General features: G+C 36.6%; 2 protein-coding genes across 4 annotated transcripts; one reads left to right on the top strand and one right to left on the bottom strand.

Moving 5' to 3' along the window:
- Nucleotides 1-1,083: 1,083 nt before the first annotated feature.
- Nucleotides 1,084-14,848, top strand: ZWI (kinesin-like calmodulin-binding protein (ZWICHEL)). Of its 3 annotated transcripts, XM_078319915.1 has the most exons (24): nucleotides 1,084-1,418; nucleotides 2,355-2,564; nucleotides 2,958-3,030; nucleotides 3,168-3,299; nucleotides 3,662-3,900; nucleotides 4,434-4,761; nucleotides 5,216-5,318; nucleotides 5,742-5,923; nucleotides 6,551-6,666; nucleotides 6,910-7,012; nucleotides 7,138-7,290; nucleotides 7,724-7,870; nucleotides 8,316-8,540; nucleotides 9,018-9,182; nucleotides 9,744-9,839; nucleotides 10,333-10,473; nucleotides 10,865-11,059; nucleotides 11,368-11,494; nucleotides 11,661-11,863; nucleotides 12,269-12,451; nucleotides 12,967-13,062; nucleotides 13,275-13,472; nucleotides 13,841-14,130; nucleotides 14,349-14,848. In XM_078319915.1, the coding sequence occupies exons 2-24, from the start codon at nucleotides 2,392-2,394 to the stop codon at nucleotides 14,518-14,520; spliced, it is 3,840 nt and encodes a 1,279-aa protein (XP_078176041.1). In that variant the 5' UTR covers nucleotides 1,084-1,418; nucleotides 2,355-2,391; the 3' UTR covers nucleotides 14,521-14,848. The 3 variants fall into 3 exon arrangements, with proteins under 3 accessions (XP_078176041.1, XP_078176043.1, XP_078176042.1); XM_078319917.1 differs by lacking the exon at nucleotides 1,084-1,418 and having other exon boundaries at nucleotides 2,426-2,564; nucleotides 2,895-3,030; XM_078319916.1 differs by lacking the exon at nucleotides 1,084-1,418 and having other exon boundaries at nucleotides 2,438-2,564; nucleotides 2,856-3,030.
- A 664-nt stretch (nucleotides 14,849-15,512) lies between these two features.
- LOC144569902 (3-hydroxy-3-methylglutaryl-coenzyme A reductase-like) lies at nucleotides 15,513-21,832 on the bottom strand. The gene is made up of 7 exons (XM_078320390.1): nucleotides 21,489-21,832; nucleotides 20,360-20,510; nucleotides 19,144-19,184; nucleotides 18,709-19,048; nucleotides 17,005-17,186; nucleotides 16,195-16,541; nucleotides 15,513-16,047 (listed from the first exon to the last, which is right to left on the bottom strand). Exons 1-7 carry the CDS (start codon nucleotides 21,787-21,789, stop codon nucleotides 15,808-15,810), a joined length of 1,602 nt encoding a protein of 533 aa, XP_078176516.1. The 5' UTR covers nucleotides 21,790-21,832; the 3' UTR covers nucleotides 15,513-15,807.
- Between the last annotated feature and the right edge of the window lie 583 nt (nucleotides 21,833-22,415).

Raw genomic sequence — 22,415 nt, 5'->3', positions numbered from 1 at the left:
TTTTTAATACATATTGAATATCTATTAAAAATATATAAATATTATTGAAAAATTTCAAATTTCATAATATTTATCTAATTATTACGATGAATAACATATTTTTTTTTCATAATATATATTAAACTGTATATTATACATCTACTATTTGGATACAAGTAATTGAACGTAAAATCATATCAATATCTGCATCCACACGAACATTCAGATATAGGATATTTATATCTATTTTTTTTTAATACGGATTGAATAATATTACCCCTAACAGTAATAGAATATTTTATTAAGTTTAGAAATTAAACCTATACATTTTAAACTTGACAAAAAAAAAATACAAAGCTTTGAATCATTAAAACTCATTCATATGGGATCATCTTTATTGCAACTGTATTTCGTGATTGTATTTAACAACAATGTAAATCGATCGATTTACTTTATTACTATAAGAGTAATTTAAATAATTTATTCTGATATTATCTCATCGATTTACTTTATTACTATAATGTATGTATATCTAATTCGTTTCTATTTTTCTTCACCTGTCAAAATTTTAAGGATTTACAGTCTGAAATTATTTGGGCGGAATTCGTGACGTCAGAGTCAGACACCTTCGTGTTTTTCGAGTTTTCATACTTTACAGTTCACACCGTATTATATAAAATTAGTCCATTAAAACAAAAAAGTTACATGAGAAACTTACTCTGGAATATAATTGGCTGTGAGTATATGTTATTCGTTCAATGGTGCCATGTCATAAAATGTCAAAAGTAGTAGAATTTCAGAGTATTTTTAGAAGTTCGTTTCGAAAGATTACGGACCGAGCTTTTCTCTCTGTCGCTACTCGCTATGCGTGACCTATCTTTAAATTTTGCCTCGTGAATCCCCCACACTATCTCTCTCTTCTGCATTTATTTTCGAGCTATTTTCACTTATACCCCTAAAAATTCTGTACCCTCTATTTCGCTTTGCGTCCGTATTTATTTTTGTGGTATATTTTCACATATACACTCAAAAGTTTCCGTATCCTTCTTCCTATTTGTCTGCTGGTAAGGGTATAATTATAATACTAGTTTTTTTTGGTGAGTTACAAGAAAAAAGTTATTTTTTTGTTTTTTCCTATTCTCCCTCTCTTCTCTTTTCCTCTTCCCTCTTCTTTTCGTTGCTTTGGATCTCGTTTCTCGAGTCTCCTGGCCATTAGAGAGAGAAGAGGCCCTGAGATACCACACAAACAAAACCTAATCTCTTTCTACTTCAAAGATAAAGCCACAAAGCTTTCCTCCTCTCTTATTCCACTCGATGAAGCATTGATTCTAATTTTCAACTCAAGGGAGAGATCTCCCTGTCTTTGATCAATAATACCTACATTGATCGCTCCACTCGTTGTCTCTGTTGTATTGATTTAGAAGGATATAGTATAAAAGGTATAATGTATTTGCCATTTTTGCTTCTTTCTTGATTTGGTTTTCCCTTTGTATGATGGTTTTTTTTTTTGGGAAACATACGAAAATAGGGGGTCAAAGCTTTCCGTTTTTTTCGCTTCAACTTTTGTAAGCGTTTTAATGCCCTTTGACCACATTGATAACCCCTGTAGAAACTATAAGGAGTTTTCGGGTTGGAAATGTGGTTGCATGCATTTCTATCTGTTCGCCTATATGACGGTTTAATTTTTGTTTTGCTTTTCTTTCGTTCAATGCGTGGCTGCCCCTTTCACTACAATTGAAAAATAATAACAAAAATACTACCTCTTCTAATATGTTCATAGACATACTGAAATGCACGAATTAATATTCAGAATGCATCGATTAAATCCCAGAAGCCAATTCTTAAGCAAGGTTACCATGTATGGATTTTGCTACATGTGGGAGGTAGTCCAATATTGGCAAAGTCCATCTTTCTTGTCTTTCTCATTTTAATTCTTCTATATAGATGAAATGGGCAATTTTGAGGCTAAATTAAGTCTTGCCAAATCACATCTCACAAGCCGAACAAGGGGGTCTTATACCATTTTGGCAGCTTACTGTACCAGCCAAGTCGAACAAGGGGGACTTCATAGAACCGTACATCTGGATTAGCAAGATCCTACATGGTGCTAAAAAAACATTCATGTGATATTTCCAGTGAAAATAATAGCTCGGGAGGAATTGTTGTGTTCTTTTCATTTTTTTTTCCTTTTGGAGGGGCACCCCCAAAAAGAAAATAGAAAAAAAATAGCTCACGAGGAATCAGTCTATTCTTTTCAACAGTTGTGTCATATCTTTCTTTTCTCTGGATGCACATGGTGTACACTGGCTGATTTGAAAACTTCCCCAAAATATTGATAGATACTAATCGAGTGCATGTTATGTTTTGGTTTACAGAGAAAAGAGATTGTGTGTGTATAGTGTGTGGGGGTTAATGAGAGTGGACAATATTAACCCTCCAATGGCAACTAGCATGGGTCCCACAAGCCAGTCATCAAGCCTAAACCTTAATAATGGAAATGCGACTCCATTGCACAGTGGCTCTGCTTCCAGTGCCAATGCCAATGCTGACGGTTATGAAAGCGACGGCTCCACCTTTGCTACTCCGTAAGTCTAGTCTCTGCTGTTAGCCTGGTGTCGATACTGGTATTGTACCATAAGTACTTAATGCCAGTATCCATGAGAACTTTTACCTTTTGCCACTTTTGTTTGTTTTTCTGTGATTGAGTTTAAGGCACAGAAGATGTGCCTTTTTGTGCAGGTACTACATGATATTGGTAAATATCATAATTGCAAGTTAGGACAAGTCTTAGTTCTATTGTATTTTATCGAACTTCCTTCTCTTCATACCATACTAATAATTTCTAATACTGATGCTGCTATGGTAATAATAATTAGGCGCATCATATTAAGATTTTGCTTTTGTGCATACTTTAGAGCTTGTGAAAGGGATTAATGTGGGGGGTTCATGAAGTCTTTTTACTTGTAAAATATATGCAGTAGCCCGGCCACATTGTCCATGTCTTTACCTCCTGAGCTGGCTGGTGCGATTCCCTTAATCGATAGATTCCAGGTGCTTTACTCTTTGTTAAATTTTAACTAATTAGTTTATTTTCCTGATAAAATAGAAAGTATCCTTTTGCTGTCTGAAAAAAAAAAAAAACCCAGCTCACAGATGGCTTCTTAACTATTTTTTTTTTTTGTAATTAGGTTGAGGGTTTTCTGAAAGCTATGCAGAAACAATTGCACTCAGCTGGAAAACGCGGCTTCTTCTCTAAGAAATCAGTTGGACCTCAAGTTCGTGAAAAATTCACCTTGGAGGATATGTTGTGCTTTCAAAGGGTATAATAGCTCTTGTACCTCAATAAAGAACATTATCAAAGATTTCAATTATGACCAATAAAATGTAACAGAGTTGCTCATCAATAAGGTTCACTACCATTGCAGGTAGCTATTTTGATGCATAAGGTTCAACATACCAAATAAGCAAAAGAAAAATTAATGAAAGCTACTTTGGTTCTACTTTGGGACATTTTTTTTTTCTTATTGGCCTTGCATGATGTTTAGGACTCAGATTTTTTGCCCCTCAAAGAGTCCCGATGAACCATCTCAAACAAAGATCAGAATAATCCTTGAGCAATGCTAAAATGGTAAGGGCAAGTCAACTTTTACCAGTTCTATTTATTAATTCTTTTGTTTTTCAGGAGTCAATACCAACATCATTGCTAAAGATAAGCAGCGACCTGGTAAGCAGGTCGATAAAGCTTTTCCATATAATACTCAAGTACATGGGTGTTGATTCATCAGAAAAGGTTGTCCTTCTGGGTTTGGATGAACGCATTGATCTGGTAGCCAAGCTGTACAAGCACACACTTAAGCGCTCTGAACTTCGGGATGAAGTCTTTGTTCAGATCTCTAAGCAAACACGCAGCAATCCAGACAGGTGTGCTATTTTGTAAAACTCAAGTTGATTATAGTGTCTGTCCTTGTGTTACTCGGGTGGAATTATAAAGGTTTTTAAGGTCGAACAATGCTTCATTCAACCTCTAGTTGCATGAGAAAAATGTGAAATTGCTGGTGAGTGTCATTGAACTTTGTAGAATTTGATCAATGGCTGTGCATTGCATGTGAATTATTAACCTATTGCAGCAAAACCCCAGGCTGGTTCAAAGTGTTGATTTTCTCTTTTTGGTTTTCAATTAGGGGTATTTGAAGTGTACCCTGTAAAATTTCAAAATGCCTTGCATACCCTTAGATACATAGAAAACCTCAAGTGTCCACATTATGAATCCTTGGTCACTGTTCGTTGCCAGATCAATGAGGTTGTAAGGAAGTTAATTTGGGTATTGTTTAAAGACATGTTGAGAGGTTGGGCATAGGTGGTATCTACAACTTATGAAAGGTGTGCATGATGTATATTCTATAGGGTCAATGACCTCTATTTTCTTATGTTCTTATCATAAATAAATGACGCAGGAGTTGGTTGATTCGAGCATGGGAGCTGATGTATCTGTGCGCATCATCTATGCCCCCCAGTAAGGACATTGGGGCATACTTGTCAGAATATGTGCATTATGTCGCTCATGGGGCCACCACAGACCCTGATGTGCGGGCCCTGGCTCTCAACACCCTCAATGCACTCAAGCGCTCGGTTAAGGCAGGTCCCAGAGCCTCCATTCCTGCACGGGAGGAGATTGAGGCACTCCTCACTGCCAGAAAATTAACAACCATTGTGTTTTTTCTTGATGAGACCTTTGAGGAGATCACGTTTGACATGTCCACAACTGTAGCCGATGCTGTTGAGGTCCTAAAATTTATCTTATTGCAATTTTGCAAACTCCAACAATACTGAACCATTATTTCTCAATATAGGCCCAACATTTCTCATACTTGCAACCATCACTAAAAATGTTTTCGAATTTGGATTTTCGCTGAAAAACCGCTGAGATATTAAGATTTGGTTTGGAGTGTGAGTAATGTTGGTTGATATTGTGAATTTGGCAAATCCTCCTTTTAACTTGCAAGAGCAACTTGGCGTTTCCACTTGAATCTGTATCAGCTGGTTTGTACCTATTTTGACATGTGCTGGGATCCAGCTTTGGCTCCATGAACCTCCTTTTAAAAAGCAGACCAACATCTAAATAATAAACCAAAATTCAAAATTTGGAATTGACAAGAGGGTGATATGCTACTGTATCATCCAATAAATGCACAACTTTTTGTACATAAAAAAGCCTTGTTGATTTCATCCTTTTTAGGAACTAGCCGGGCTAATAAAACTATCAGTGTACTCCAGCTTTAGTCTTTTTGAGTGTCGCAAAGTTGTCAATGGCTCAAAATCTTCTTCTGACATCGGCAACGGTATCTCTTTTCGTTGTTTAACTCTTTATTATTTATAATTTTGAAACCACACGAGGAGACCTATAGTATCTTTACATAGCACCCTGAAATCTGGATTTATATTTTCAATTAACACTTGTAATAAGCAAGAATCCTTCCAAGTTAAACAATGGGAGTCTATTTGTCAGTTTCGAAGTTTGGATGAATGGGTTTTTCAGGACCTTAGACGAGTTAATTCAATACCCATGGTTCTATGGCAATTCAACTCTCAGATTACCCTTTCTTTAACAGTTGTTTGTCATTACAATTTACAAATAGTTCAAACTTTTTTCTGGTTGTTATTGTCAATTGCATTTGGCATGATATCCAAACTCCACTTTGTACACTTTCAGTTCTTTTTTGAGCAGCAAAGTGGTACTTGACTATCTTTTTTGAATGCAACAGAAGAGTACATCGGATTAGATGATAACAAATACATAGGGGATCTATTGGCTGAATTTAAGTCGGTAAAGGATCGTAACAAAGGAGAAGTTATGCATTGCAAGCTCATATTTAAAAAGCGGCTCTTTCGTGAGTCCGATGAGGCGGTCACTGATCCTATGTTTGTTCAATTGTCTTATGTACAGGTATTGTTTCTCTTTATTTTTTCTTTATATTCTAGGAAATTGCACACAAGTTCTTTCAAAACCTTAAATTTTGTATACTCATGGAAAATGAGATATACCATGATCATACCAGTTAATCGTGGAAGATACAAATGAATCCAAACTATTCCCTTCAGTCTCAATTCCGTGGAGATAAAAAAGGAAATAAGTAGGTGCAGTTCAGACATCTTATGAAAAATGGTGAAAGAGGTTAATTTAATGTTTAAAGCAGAATATATTATATACTGTGTTGTTGGTCCATGCTCGATATTTCTTGCTGCAGCAGTAGCATACTGTACAATTAAGTCTGTTTGAAGGTATAACTCTGTAACTGGTTTGAAGCATGGGAGATAAAAACCACACCCTCCCTCAGCCTCAGTTCATTGAGGTAAACAGGGAGAAAGTAGGTGCAGTTCAGACATCTTATGAAAAGGATGAAAGAGTTTTTTTGTATAATCTATGATATACTGTGTTGTTGTTCTGTGATTGATATTTCTTATGCGGCTGTAGCATACTGTACCATTCAGTTAGAATGCACAACCAAGTGTAACTGTTTTTATGATACCTTCCACGGCATGAGATAATAGTTTGATTTGTTTGTTAATGCAGCTACAGCATGATTACATATTGGGAAATTATCCAGTTGGTAGAGATGATGCTGCAAGACTAGCAGCACTCCAAATTCTTGTTGAGATTGGTTTTGTAGAGAACCCCGACTCTTGCTTGTATGCTCTCTCTCTCTCTCTTTTACAATTACTTGATCCGCCCCCCCCCCCCCCCCCCCCCCCCCCACCCACACACACCCACACACACACACACACACCGCGTTACCCCCATCATAACAGCTTACCACTCTTTCTCAAATCCATTACAACTTGTACATTTTCTTTATCCGACAATTGGTCTGATCCCTCCTATCTAACAAAATGAGTTTGTTAACCGCATTATTACCTTTTCTGTTTGGATAGGGAATGGATATCCCTTCTTGAGAGGTTCTTGCCTCGACAAATCGCAATTACAAGGGCTAAGCAGGAATGGGAGCTTGAAATTATCTCTCACTATCAATCCATGGTATCTCCTTACCCCAGTTAAACCTTTATTTTGAGAAGAATCTGTAATCTCTCATGCAAGTGTTATTAAAACTATCCTAATAGTCTCATGCGGTTCCGGTCATGTATGCTGCATGAACTTCGCAGGAGCACTTGGCAAAGGATGATGCAAGGCAACAGTTTTTGAGAATATTACGGAGCCTACCATATGGCAACTCAGTTTTCTTTAGTGTGAGAAAGATCGATGACCCCACTGGACTTTTACCGGGTCGCATTATTCTGGGCATCAATAAAAGAGGGGTAAGTTGCACCTACTGAAAACATGAAAAATGTTTTGTTATCAAAGAAACCCAAATCAGTTTTCTTACACCTGTTAAATTAAAATCTGAAATAAAGATAAAGAAACCTGGATTGTCAAACTGCCTGAAGTATACCTTTTGTCTGACCAGCATATCTTTCCTTATCAAGTCCACCAAAATGTCTTTCTTTGACATGCCTAGAACTTTTGCTTTTCTCCCCCAGTATTTTCCCAATCTTCACTGAAAACACTTCATGAGACAGTGGCTAACATCGACCAGCCCATTGCTGGAACCATCCTGTACTTAAAGTAGAAAACCATTGACCAACTTTATCAGTAGCAACTTGAAACATGGATTTCTAGCCTCGGAAATCTTTGGTAAGAGTAAATCTGAATCAATATATCGATATTATTGGTTATTTTAATGGACAATAGGTGCATTTCTTCCGGCCAGTGCCGAAAGAGTACCTACATTCAGCAGAGCTGAGAGATATAATGCAATTTGGGAGCAGCAACAACGCTGTTTTCTTTAAGATGCGAGTAGCTGGGGTTCTTCACATTTTTCAATTTGAGACTAAACAGGTAGTTTTTCACTCTGTATATATTTGCCTGGAGATTTATCCCGTTGGTAGAATAGTAAGCTTTGACTTCTTGGACAACCCAGCCACTGTTTTTTATTTTATTTGGATGGACAAGTGACATGCTTTAATTTTTTTAGTGTTCCCAACTTTTAGTTATTCGCAAAAACAAGTTTAATTATGTTATATTCGAGGGACTATAATGTGCAGAAAGAAAATGAAAGGTTATAATTGGTCAACAATTGCTTCGATGATTTTGAAAGAGTAGTGTTATATTGAATAAGAAAAGTTCTATCACGACAATCAAGGCAGATTCAGTAAAAAAAATGGAAAAAGAGAAAAGGTCATGCCGCACCAACTGATGGTTTCTTTTGTCATGATTTCTTAAAAATAAACTTGTCTCCACTTGTTTGGGACTAAAGGCCTGGTTGTTGTTGTTGTCTTAATAGGGGGAAGAGATTTGTGTGGCCTTGCAAACACACATAAATGACGTCATGCTGAGGAGATACTCGAAGACGACGCGTCCTGTGACTGCTTCCAACGGGGGTAGTACCCCTCTTCAAAATGAAATATCTAACAAATCAAGTTCAAAGTCTCCCAGTGGGGATGTCTCTGAAAAACGACTCCATGAATTGTCCCGAGCTCTTGAAGAGTCACGCAAGAATGCTGATCGAGTGAGAACTCTTCTTCCAATCATGTTTTGGTTTTAGATATTAGTTAAATGGGGTTTAATTTTACTAATCCTAAATCCATAAACCTCCAAAAACCAAAGAATAATAAATAATAGAACGCTGAGTGCGGCGGATGCATCACTTCTCGAGAATCATGCTCATGATTTATCATACATTCATTCTCCTACACGAACCTAATCTGAGAAGATCTTGCTACAAACTTCTATGTTTTCCATGCAATAAATCTTTTTGAGAGTGTGTAGGACGCAAATTTACGATCTCTGTAGAGACCCTGAGGTCCCCGAAGAATCTTGCTTATTGTTTGTTTTCTAAAATAAGAGAGCCTTTATAGTATGAAGCACGGATGCTAAGATTATACAATAACTATATCTGAAGGACTAACAATGAAATTCTGCCGAGCTTAGGTCTATCATCAATGTGATTTACTTTTGCTAAGGTTGTATTCATTATGGTTTTTAGTTGCTGGAGGAGTTACACAGGAAGCAAAAGGAGGAGAGAGTTATTCAAGAGGAATTAGAGGGGTTGAGAGAGGCACTGCAATCTGAGCGGCACAATTCCCGAGAAATCATGACCGAGCGGGATCGTCTCAAAGCAGCATGTGATGAGAAAGATGCTGCTTTTCAGGTATCTTTCTGATTAGAAAGGGCTGATAAACCCCAATCTATCTACATCTTTATCGTAATCCAGGGCATTAAAGTGGAACTTAAATTTAACAAATATGAAATGTTAACAGTAAAAAATTTGGCTATACACTTTTTGAAAGAAAATGGAAGGGGATATGTATTGTTGATTTTTAACAACATGAGTTATATTTTCACGTGGTTTTATTATATTATAGCATGCAAAAGGCCTCAGTGAAACAATTGTACAATTTGTAGGTGAAGTTGGAAAATTTTCTTAAGAGAAAGACTTAACCAACCAAATATAAATCATTTTCTTTAATTCATGGATTCCATGCCAACTTAAATTTCCTTTTTCAAAATTTGTTTTTTTAATCTCACAGAAAGTGAGGAGCATAAATATACAGTGATAAACTTGCTTATATGTGGGATATGGTAAAATAGTGCTGGTGTACTATCTTGCAGTACAACTAATTGACAGAAATAACCACAGTTTTAAAGTGCCAACCTCAAGGGTTTATTACAAATGAAATCTCGTGAATGAGAATAATTTTGCTTTTTGTAGGCGGCATTAGTGGAGAAAAGTAGGCTCGAAGCAATGTTAGAGAGAGTCGGAACACAAGCCAACCTTTCTACTAGTAATTATGGCGACAATCCAAAGGTTTGTTAATGTTACATGTTTGCTTTTGGTTGCAAATTACATTCATATGTTACTGTATTGCAAAGACCCAATATTCCTCGTGACAGCTACCTTATTCATATTTTATGCCTGACATCAGCAGAATGATGGTAAAAGGTCTCTTAAAATAACTGTGTTAGAGTAACCATCAGATTAAAATGATAAAAACAATATGTATGCTTTATAATTGGTTTAACGTGAGTTCATTTGAACTAACAACTCAAGCCAGATCTTCAGTTGGCTTTTAAGTATGTGTCAATTGCTTATCAAGCGAATTGATTGAAGTATGCAAAAAATAGTTTTTTTTTTTATTTTTTTTATTTTTAAAGTAGCCTGGGTTCTTTAAGTTGGGCACCATGTATAACAATCTTAAAATTAGCTAGTTTTAGTCTTATGTGTTTTATATACTGCATGCAAGTGTATGTGACTTTAAGGTTCCAGTAACATAAGAGCATCAATTTGCTTTGTTCTCTAGATGTTGAATAAGATACAAGAAGATATGAAGTCATGTACAAGAGAGATGCATACATCAAAAGAGTTTGCACAGAAGCTTGTAATGGAAAAAAATCTGCTTGAACAAAAGATTCAACGGCTTGAGAGGATGCGAACTGATGAGGTACTACTACATTCTGTTTGGCTGACTATTGTCTGGCTGTGCTATTAAATTGAGTTGGATTTGTACAACTGAAACTTGATTGAAGATAGAACTGCACCATTGTTAGTTTCGGTTTTGTGGGCTAATTTGGTCAGATGTGCAAATTACAGAACCAATCTATCTGTACCTTTTAGGGTTCCCAGAACCTGTATCTAAATTGGTTTCCCAAGGGGTACTATTTCTTACCCTATGTAATTATATGTCTACATGTATGCATTCATTTTTGTCTTCTTATGCTTCTATGATGTTTGATTAAAATTTTGTATCGGAATGGTGTATGACTTCATTATTTAAGAATATACTGTTGGTTTGTAGTTTTGATTCTGAATGATACTGTCTAATAATATATCAGAAGGGAACAAGTGAAAAGTTGCATGAGGTGGAGAGCAGAAAGTTGAAAGCAAGGATATCTGATCTGGAGCAAAAACTAGAGAACGTTAAACAATCCCTTGCAGATACTGAATCTCTTCTTGCTGACAGAAATGATGAAATTGACACCTTACGTGCCAATATAAGAGAACTCGAAGAACTCAAAGAATTCAAAGCGGTATTGTACCAAAACTACCTTTCTATATTAGCTTAAGCTTTAGAACTCTTAATTGACATCTTTCACGACCTTTTCCTGTTCATCTCAGTTAGCTTGCTTTATTTAGTTTTCTTTGGTACTTCTGTTACTTGCCTTGGGGGGATTTGCTGAGTTATTTGTGAGCTTAATTGGAATTCAACACTATATGACTGCCAACAAGTTCGGGACATGCCCAAGTCTGGTCTTGCAACAGATTGTATTGATGTTGGCATACAGGTATCAGATGGACTTGCAATCCTTGATACTGAAAATTGGACATGCCATTGTAGGATGTTGATAGAAAGAATCAGCAAACAGCTGCAATATTAAAGAAACAAGCGGAACAACTGGTTGAACTTGAGGCTCGATACAAGGAGGAACAAATTCTAAGGAAGCGATATTACAACACAATTGAAGGTGCTTGCATACAATCTATCTACTCTTGAATTATTTACTACTAATGCCCAATATTTCAAGGTGCTTGCATACAATGTTGGCCACTATTTGCAAGAGCCCAAATGTCATAATTTCTGTATGCATATATTGCTTATTTGCTTATTATCTAGTCTTTTTTATCTGATAGATATGAAAGGAAAGATAAGAGTTTACTGCCGGTTGCGACCCTTGACTGAAAAGGAAATATTGGACAGGGAGAAGAACGTGGTTATTACCCCAGATGAATATACAATTGCACACCCGTGGAAGGATGAAAAATCAAAACAGCATGTGTATGACCGTGTGTTTGATCCAAGTGCCTCCCAGGAGGAAGTATTTGAGGACACCAAGGTTGTTTTTTTTAAGTGTTATGTTAACTATTATGTATTTCTGGGTTTTTCTTTGGCTCTTTCTTGTGAAAAACAATATCAAGGTATGTTACCTTGTTACATGTACCCTAGTGGTTTGTAGCTTGTGAAAATGTAGTCGTGGATATGAGTTCCTACTGTGTTAAGCAACTATTAGATTCTTTTGGCATTTCTTCATGGTCTTTCGCTGTTATTTTAGCCAGAACTTCGTGTTTATTGAACCTTATAAATGTTAAAATATGTTGTACATGCCAACAAAGGTCAATCAAAGAAGAATCAATTTGTCTAAAACTAGCATGGAAATGTGTAAGGTTTTCAGCAAAAGCAATAGCATCTATTGTTACAAGTTTTGGTTTCTCATATGTTGTTGGTGTCGACGATGTTGCAGTATCTGGTGCAATCGGCGGTGGATGGATACAATGTCTGCATATTTGCTTATGGACAAACCGGTTCGGGAAAGACTTTCACTATTTTCGGCTCTGATAGTAATCCTGGGCTCACCCTTAGAGCTATTAGTGAGCTTTTTAGAGTCATTAAACGGGATAGCACCAAATATTCCTTTTCATTGAAGGTTAGTACTTTTAGCTGTCTCCCTCAGTCTCTCTGTATATATCTAGAGGCAGCAAATGAGCAGGTCTGGTCAGGTTCAGGTTGGTTTTGGGCTGCAATTCTTTTTGGTGGCTGATTCTTTTAGTTGAAAAGTTGGGTTAAGGATCAGCGGGCTTTTTGGTTCAGCCAATGTCTAAGTTTCAGTTTTTGGCACAGTTGTGCCTTCCCTTCTTGTCCAGGATTGTTAACATATATTTGTTGCCACTGAGCTAACTTCTGATTATATATAGGGGCATTACTCATCTCAATTGCTTATAATTTGCCTAAATGTGGTGAACTAAGGAATTTAGTTTCTTTTGTCAATAATCTGTGCTATTTTTCTATCCATATTATTTGGATTTGTGCTTAGGCAGCAGCCTCTAACTTTTTAAATCTATGTGGTTGCTGTGTTGAGTTTGAACTGGTTATTAAGGATTTTGGGTTGGACCATATATTCATAGCTTTTATTTTTCTGAAGCATTTTTATCTTATTGATAGGCATATATGGTGGAGCTCTACCAAGACACACTCGTGGACTTGCTACTTCCCAAAAATGCAAAACGTGTGAAGTTGGAAGTCAAAAAAGATTCAAAGGTATCTCCATTTTTTATATCAGGATCCAGTGGAACTAATGACTATTTGACTCTATGAACCCATACTTGTCAGTTTTGTTATGTTTATTGTATCAAATTATGTTTGGACACTGGTACAGCTCTGTTTGTTCCATTTTTTGTTTTTGTTGTCTTGTCTCTGTTATATTAAAATTTGAATGAAATGGAAGTAAATTGACTTTTCGGATGTACCAGGGGGTGGTATCAATAGAGAACGTGACTATTATTGATATATCGAGCTTTGACGAACTAAAATCTATCATAACAAGAGGGTCATTACAGAGGCATATAGCTGGTACGCAATTGAATGATGAAAGCTCGAGATCCCACCTCATCCTTTCCATTGTTATTGAGAGCACCGATCTCCAGACCCAATCTCATGGTCGTGGCAAGGTATGTCATTTTTGTTGGTACAGATGTTTATGTTCATGTGCTTGTGTGTTGGTTGTGGCGTGTAATTAATTATGACATCAGGTTCCACCAATCCTTCTGCTTGTGTCAAGCTGGGTTAGCTGTAGGCTGGATTGGGTCAGAATTAAGAGAACCACTTTTCTAAACTAACGTAAAGTTATAAATTATTAAAAGTTTATAGTTGAATTCGTAAAAAGTTACAAGAAGCATCTCATAAACTTTACTAAGATGGCACATTTTGTGCATATTTAAGTCCTGGTCAGGTCATGTTTTGGTGCCGTGGGTCATGTCAAGTGCAAGTGCATATATCTCTGTGTTATTTGTGTAAGCATGAAGTGATTCAATTGCAGTTAAGTTTCGTAGACCTGGCTGGGTCAGAGAGGGTGAAGAAGTCCGGTGTCGCAGGTAATCAGCTGAAAGAGGCACAGAGCATAAACAAGTCCCTGTCGGCTCTAGGCGACGTGATAGGGGCATTATCATCAGAAAATGGATCAGGGTCCTCAGGGAAGCACATCCCATATCGCAACCACAAACTCACCATGCTCATGAGTGATTCTCTTGGTGGCAATGCCAAGACCCTCATGTTTGTCAATGTTTCCCCTGCTGAATCCAACTTGGAGGAGACCTACAACTCTCTCCTGTATGTTTCTTTTTGGTGAAAGTTTTTGCAGTTTACTTTTGTAAAGCTCTAAAATACCAGGATTTCTCTTTCAAATTGGTTTACTTCCCATAACTATAATACAAACATTTTTGAGGAAATGACTCCATAAATTAGTTTCAATAATTGTGCTTCTTTTAACTGTTAACAATTGTCAGCAAGTTTATTTTTTGGTTTTAAGACCATTAGTTATTTGACAGGTATGCATCGAGGGTAAGATGTATTGTGAATGATACAAGCAAAAATGTTTCGACAAAGGAGGTGATGCGGTTGAAGAAGCTGGTCGCCTATTGGAAGGAACAAGCCGGTAAAAAAAGTGAAGATGAAGAATTGGAGGAGATACAGGATGAGAGACTTACTAGAGAGTCGTGAGTTCCTCATTTTTTTTGTTTACTGACTGTACCGATATTTCTTTTAAACGATTTTATTTTTGATTTTTTTTAATTGTTATATATTGGCTGAGAGTAGCATGATGAAGCCAGCATGTTTGTATTATAGTTAGGCAATCTATTGATAAGTATCTAATTCCGCTTGTACAAAGAGATCTTTGTTTTGTTCACAATCTCCCGGGTTCACAAATAGCACCTCTGTTGAATTTTATTTATTTATTTTCCTTACATAATGGTGTTTGTGCAGAATGATTGCGCACATTGAGTGTAAATGTACAAAGCAAAAATTGAATTTAAATTTCTCTTTTCTCGAATAGTGTCTGTTAGAGTGCAATATCATTTGTATTTTATAGGATTTTCGTCAGACGCTTATTGTCATGTCACGTCCAAAGAGGGTGCATGTAGAGTGGAAAAAAAGTAACGTGACTAATATGCTGTGATTTTGGTCTTGTGGTGTGTTGTGCTGTGATCTAGTTAATTTTTCACGTATTATGTCGTGCTGTGACTAAAATGTCAAGAGATAGTCACGGCATGCAAATGGTTATGCTACGGGAGTCACGCTGTGCCTAAACGTGCTGTGACCAAATGTGACTCGTGTGATCATTTTATAATAATTTAAATTAGTTTATTCAAGATTTATAATTTGGTAAATATTAAACGGTCTTAATTACACGTGACTCGCGTGACTATGTGTTGTGTTGTGTTATGACTAGATGTTTTGTGTGACGTGCTGTGTCAAATTTTCTAAAGATGGTCACCACATGGGATACGCGAGTCACGGTACGTAATCGATTCACACCGTGCCGTAATAAAACCGACTCTGCCGTGTCATTTTTTCAATTCTAGATACATGCGTCGGTAATAATGATACATGTACATAACAAATTTAAAATTGAGCCTTATAAAGTAAATAAAATATGACGCATGCTAATTTAATTAAAGACAAATGGCCTTAGATAATAACTGAATAATACAAAACAGGAGACATCAGCCTGTCGTCGTGTACAGGTACAGAAACAGCAAAGACAGATACATGCAGGCACATCGATTTACTTTTATCAAATGGCCGACCGATACAAACTACAATACGGCCCACAAAATTTTTTTGGCTTCATCTCCTAAGATGTTAATCCTCCAACATTTGGGTCCTACAAAACCCAATGGTTGAAAAATTCAGCTTAGAAAAGAAACCAAAAATATCAACAGACTGAACACGTGCAATCCATCTGATCTGAGCTATCCTCTAGTATGCAACTGCACAGGGATATCCTTAATTCTTTGCAATAATGTCCTTGGTGGATCTGTTGTACTTCATGTGACTCTTGACGAGTTGTCCGGAAGCTAGGGCTGACATAAGTGACAGCTCACCAGCTAATACTGCACCTGCAATAATGGTGGCGAGACGACTGGCATTGGCACCTGGAGCTTCCACACTGGCTCCCTTGACACCAAGCAAGTCAAGACAAGCTGCTTGGGCTACCAAGTGGGTTCCACCTCCAACTGTACCCACCTATACGAAACATATATAGTTAATTATAGTACCTTAGCATAGCTCAAATATGCTCAATATATATATGATATACCATATGTTTTTCACCTTTGGTATACATGCAAATGACAACTCAAACTTTTCCTTGTTATGTGGGAAATAAATTACCTCAATGCAAGGCATGGTGACTGACACATGAAGATCCTGGCCACCGCTAACTGCCTCCATCATGGTGATGCAATGCGAGCTCTCCACATTTTGTGCCGGGTCTTGTCCAGTCGCAATAAAAACAGCCGTTACGATGTTGCTAGCATGTGCGTTGAACCCTCCCATGGTGCCTGCCACAGCAGATCCAACCAAGTTCTTGACCACATTCAGCTCGACCAGTGATGCCACATCTGTTTTGAGAACCTTCTTCACAATCTCCCCTTTGATGGTTGCCTCACATACTACTGATTTACCGCGACCTTCTATCCAATTCACTGCAGCCGGCTTTTTATCTGTACAGTAATTTCCTGTAAATTTTGGGGTAAAGTATGAGAAAAGTTGATGGGGACAGTTCACAGTAATTAATTTGTGATTGTGAGAATAACTGAATACTGACAGCTACAAATGGTATAGACATGTATGATATAACTAGCTAGTGCTAAGTTCGGTGAAAATCAATTTACCATCAAGCATATATAAAGAGAGAAAAAAAAAACATTTGTGGAAACAGAATTGAACTCTATCAATACCCAGGTAAAATCGAAGTTCTCCAAACTATATTTTTTTTGTACGATAGTATATTCATCATTTTTCCCCTTGGGTTCGGTGATTTAGTTCAATTTGCTGGTCTGTAAAAAAGAAAAGACAATTTTTATTAATTCAGTTATTTAAATCAGTCCATTGAACTTTAAACCCCTAGAGGCCTAAACTAATAATGTAAGGAAAATAGTAGTAAGAAGAGAAAAATAAACGGAGTTTGTTGAACTGAACCTGAGATGCTGATAACTTCCATATCAAGGAAGTCATTTTGCAGGAAGTCAAGAACATTTTGGACTCCTTTGGAAACCATATTCATCCCCATTGCGTCCCCTGTGCTGCACACAAATCGCATGTATAGGTACCTTCCTGCCAACCCACACTTGATGCCTTGTAGGCTCGCGTACCTGCTTGACCTGTTTGCGCATTTGTAATGTTGGTTTCAGTATTAAAGAAAGCCATCTGATGTGTCCATCTAGCTGTTTTTCTTTTTGCCCATATCATAGCTTTATGCAACATATCACAGTCAACTGGTAGAAGGTTAAGTACAAATGATTATGTTGCCAGTATTATATTGATTCAGTCACTAATAATAAATTAATGAACAAGTTGCATAATACATTCAAAAGAAAGGACAATGTTGCGTAGTTAGTTGCTGCTCTGTTAAAACTTAAAAAGCTACTGAAATATATTATCCAGACACAATGTAGTTAATATAGTATTCATTAAATTTGAGCTTTAATTCCCCCTCTCTTGATGACATTGAGAAATGTTTAAGCATTGAAACCAATTATATTTGATTCACACTTTCATTTACCTTGTGACATATATGGTATAATATATCAATTGTTATTTGAACCAACTCCCAGGAAAATAAGCAATTTTCTTTTTACCATCTTTAAAAAAAAGATAAACCGAATAGCCACATTTTTTGGAAATTTCCAAATTTACCAGGTCCGCAGATTATAGGTGCGCAATCAACAAGCTGGTTGAGCAGCTATAATCTGTGGGACCATAGACAAACAAAATACAACCACAAACAAACAAAAGAATGGTTCCACAGATTATAGCTGCGCAACCAGCATTGGTTGCACAGCTATAATCCGTGGACCGGCTAATTTTGGATTTTTTTTCCAAAATAGTGGCTATTGGATTTATCTTTTTTTTTTTTTCAAAGATATAGGGAAAATAAGAGAATCAATAATTTGTCCAAGCAAGCAAATTTTGTAGGAGTATTATTATCACCACACTATAATATAGGTGCGTGTTATATAGAAATAATCCAATTGAAAAGTTTATATAGAGACAGCACGGTTGTAATTGTGAAATTATAAAATTAGTCACTGACAACTGATAATTACAGAGGGAACTCTTACTGCATGGATCAACTGGACAATGATTGAAGACTTACCAGGAAATTAAAAAAAACACATGCTGATGCAAGCACCAATAAATAAAATCATAGTTTGGTGCTGAATGATCATGAAGCAGACAACCATATAAATTTGAGGCTTAATTAAGTTATAAAGAAATGAATATGGATTTTGGCATCTTAAAGGATCAGGAAAGCATCTATAGGTAAGACAAAATATGCACCAAGGAAAGCTCAATAATATGCACACTATTTCAAGTTGCAAGCAAATAAGCTAATCAATAAAAAGAAAATGATACAAAGAAAAGGACAGGTAATCCTTTTTGGAGCATGAAGGTGCCAAATCTATAAATAAATTCAGTAACTGTTCACCTTTAACCAAATAGGCAAGTTCTTTTAGTATCATATAATCAATCTTATGGTTCAGAAAACATAAACTCAGTTAATTGCATGGTTTTGGAGGCCTTCCTCTTACCTTAACTACATGACAATTTTTTTGTTTTTCTCTTAATTTTTTTATTTGTATCAATGAAGCAATCAAATGTCTAGAAAAAAGGAATTCAAACCTGTTGAATATAAGTGCAATGGACTCCAGATTTGCAGGTTCCTCAAGAAAAAACTTCAACTGTGCAGCCCTGGCTGCAGTCTCGAATCTGACGACCGGGGCCCTGGTCATGCCATCCCTTAGTACTGTGCTTATGGCCCCACCTGACTCTGTAATCGCCTTACAGCCTCTATTTGTGCTTGCCACAAGACAACCCTCTGTGGTGGCCATTGGTACATAGTACTCCAACCTGTCTAGCAAAATCGGCCCAGCAACACCGACCGGTAGCTGCACATAACCGACTGGTAACTCACAGCAACGGCCAAGAATCGAGTCATAATCAAAATTGTCGATCGGTAGGCCTTCCAGGTTTCGACCGGTAGCTGCACATAACCGACTGGTAACTCACAGCAACGGCCAAGAATCGAGTCATAATCAAAATTGTCGATCGGTAGGCCTTCCAGGTTTCGACCGGTAGTTCTTTGTAATGCTTCACGTCTGGAGTTTGAATTGAGAACATATATAGCTTGAGTCAGTTTTTATATATTGCTAAATTTGGTCTTGCTAGTTTATAGGTTTGGTTTCTTCAATTTTTTAAATTATTAGATTATCTTCTCACAAAAACAAAATGGATCTCATAGTAAACAAATATGTCCATTGCTTTTATTGTATCCAAAATACTGAAGGTTATATGATGATAGAAAAAGAATTATTAGTTATCTAACTTGTCATCATATCACGCAGTGCCGAATTTTTTTATAGAGTAAAGCTAGCGTGTGACATGCTCACCAAGAAAATTTGGTGAGCATAACTCCAAAAGTATATCGGATCGACGTCAAATGCTAAATCCAAACCGTTGAAATCCATGTACTTCATGAGTGATGCATATACATGCAAAATTTTGAAAATTTCAAGTTTATTTGCTACACGGTCAAGTGGTCAAAGAAATAATAAAAATTGAATATATAAAATAACTTATAATAAAATGTTCATTTCTTTGACCACTTGACCGTGTAGCAAATAAACTCGAAACTTTCAAAATTTTGCATATATATGCATCACTCATGAAGTATATGGATTTCAACGGTTTGGATTTGACATTTGACGTCGATCCGATATACTTTTGGAGTTATGCTCACCAAACTTTCTTGGTGAGCATGTCACACGCTAGCTTTACTCTTTTTTATATACCATAATAAAAAAATAAACCAAAAAACACCTCCGTTTTGGAGGAATTTCACCTTTATTCAGGCCGCAGAGTCAATCTGTGGCCTCATTTTGGGAGGACCGCAGAGCCAATCTACGGCCCCACTTAACGGACGGCAGGTGTGTTTGGGTTTGTTGTAACATGCAAAGTGGGGCCACATATTGGCTCTGCGGTCCCCCCAAAATGGGGCCGAAGAGTCAATCTGCGGCCTTTTAAATGTGGAATTCTCCCAAAACAGGAGTGTTTTGGTTTATTATTATTTTTCATTATGGTATTTAAAAAAAATTCAGCACGCAGTGTTCATTACATAATTAACAAGTACACAACACATTTTTTTTTTTTTTTTTTTAAACAAGTCCCTGTGCATACACCCACACCTAGCTAATTCATACATTAAAATTTGGTCTTGAATCGTCACTGTAGAAATAAAATAAACAACCCCTATAGAAAAGAAAGTTTACCGCACCTAATGCTTGCAGCACGTCTGGTATTACCAAGTTGTTTTTCCAGAGTGTAAGATGGTACCTCCCCACTTATGACTGCCTTCACAATCTCCTCATCACATCCAGACAACATCGGTACTGATGCAACAAATTTCTCATCCATACCTATGTATTCTGGGCCAACCTCAGCTATGTTAGCAAATTATACTATCTAAATTTTAGAAACTTTTTTTAAATTATTTAGTTAAAGTTAATTACATTTTTTAATTATTTAATTTAAGGATAGTAGAATATAGGAATGGAGGGGGAGACAATTACGAATTCGTATCCTCTGAGATATCTTAAACTTTGTGCGACTTTACGGAAAATTTTAACCGTTTAAATAAGTTCTGCATGAATCTCAAAGCACAGATAATACAGCCCCCCTGCACTATCACTGAATAGGCACCGGACATGTCGGTCACGCAAAAGTTGAGATATCTCAGAGGATACGCACTCGACAATTACTTCATGAGTCCGGATCCTCTGAAGTAACTCAAATTTTGAATTTACATTTAGATTGTCAGATCAGTATCTGGGGCAATCCGGCACGAGATAGAATGCACGGAGTCCATGGGGTCCCTTTAATATCCGTGCCAAAACAGATTCGATGGTCAGGATCTTAACTCAAAATTTGAGTTAATTACATTGGGTGATTTTAATTCCAACTTCATGACCTCTTCTTTAATTAGTTAAATATTTAATAGGAGATTAAATTAATGAAGGGAAGTCCTCTAACCTTTCCAACCTTAATTAATTTATATTTTGTTAGTGTAACGGATGGAAACAAAACCAACCAAACCAAACCAAACAATAGGATAAAAAATATAGTAATTAATTTTTCATTTCATTTCAAATTTTCAATAGCTCGTTCTTTAACTATTTTTCTCTTCACCTCACCTCACCTCACCTCATGCGAATCAAATATTACATTATTAATTGGCTCTCCTTAATCAATTTTTAATTTTTTATTCGTGAGAAGATGATATATATACCTGCCAAAAGTGTGAATTTTGGCTACTTGTACATGAGGACACTATATTTTGAAGATTGTTTTATTTTGACAAATATCTCTTTTTCAAATTTGATCAGAAAATTTTGAACAAGCCGTACCAGGCGGTGGCTGCACTGGCAAGTCGGGTTGGAGAAACGGGATGCCGAAGAAACCAAACAAATACAAAAGGGACGACACGAATGCCAGTATGAGACTTAGGTCCAGAACAGAGAGCCCTTTGAGATGAAAACGAGAAGGCGTGTGAAGCCGCTCAGCACTTGGCCAGAGGTGGTATGCCGACAGCAGGAACACCACCCATGCAACTACGTTGAGTAGTTTCATTGGAAGAGGAAGCACGTTTGGTGCCAGGATCGGTGGTGGGGCTGGTACTCGACGAGCACTTGAGGTTTGGAAAGACATAGAGGCTATGTTTATGATCTTTTCTGTTATGTTAGGAAGGCAACTACTGAGTGTGTGAGTGTGTGTGTGTGAGATGGAAGGGCAAAGAATAAAGAGTGGAGAAGAGTAATTTATAGAAATTGTGTTGGAAGTTTATTATTAAATTTGTATGGTGCTTTGGATTTCATCTCCTGTGCTAAGAAGACTGTAGGCCTCTCTTACAAGTCCATGATATTTATATATAGCAAGCACTTAAAAATTAGAAAACAAGATGCAACACTGTGTGTGTGCAATTTTGGTGGCACATTAGGCCTTTTCTGTATAAATTAACTGGTAGATAAAATAATTAGAGAAATTAAAAATAATATTGTGAATTTTATCACACAATATGTATCAGACAATATGTATATGACATTCATAGCTATTAATTTGGTCAACTAGAAAAGTAAATAGTTATGTGACAATCACTACAAGAAAAGAAAGAAATAATCCAATGCATTAAAAAAGTACAAAAAAAGAGAGAAGAAAAAATAAAATAATAGAAGAGAAAAATAAAGGAATACAAAAGGAACAAAAATAATGATTTCAATGCCTTTACCATGCCTAATTTGCAGAAAGTAACAAGTTCTATTACATACAATCATTGT

Source organism: Carex rostrata, chromosome 18 (genome assembly GCF_964058835.1).
Source record: "Carex rostrata chromosome 18, lpCarRost1.2, whole genome shotgun sequence".
NCBI classification, from domain to species: Eukaryota; Viridiplantae; Streptophyta; class Magnoliopsida; order Poales; family Cyperaceae; genus Carex; species Carex rostrata.
Note: the sequence above shows the minus strand (reverse complement) of the source record. Positions and strands in the feature narration are given on the sequence as shown.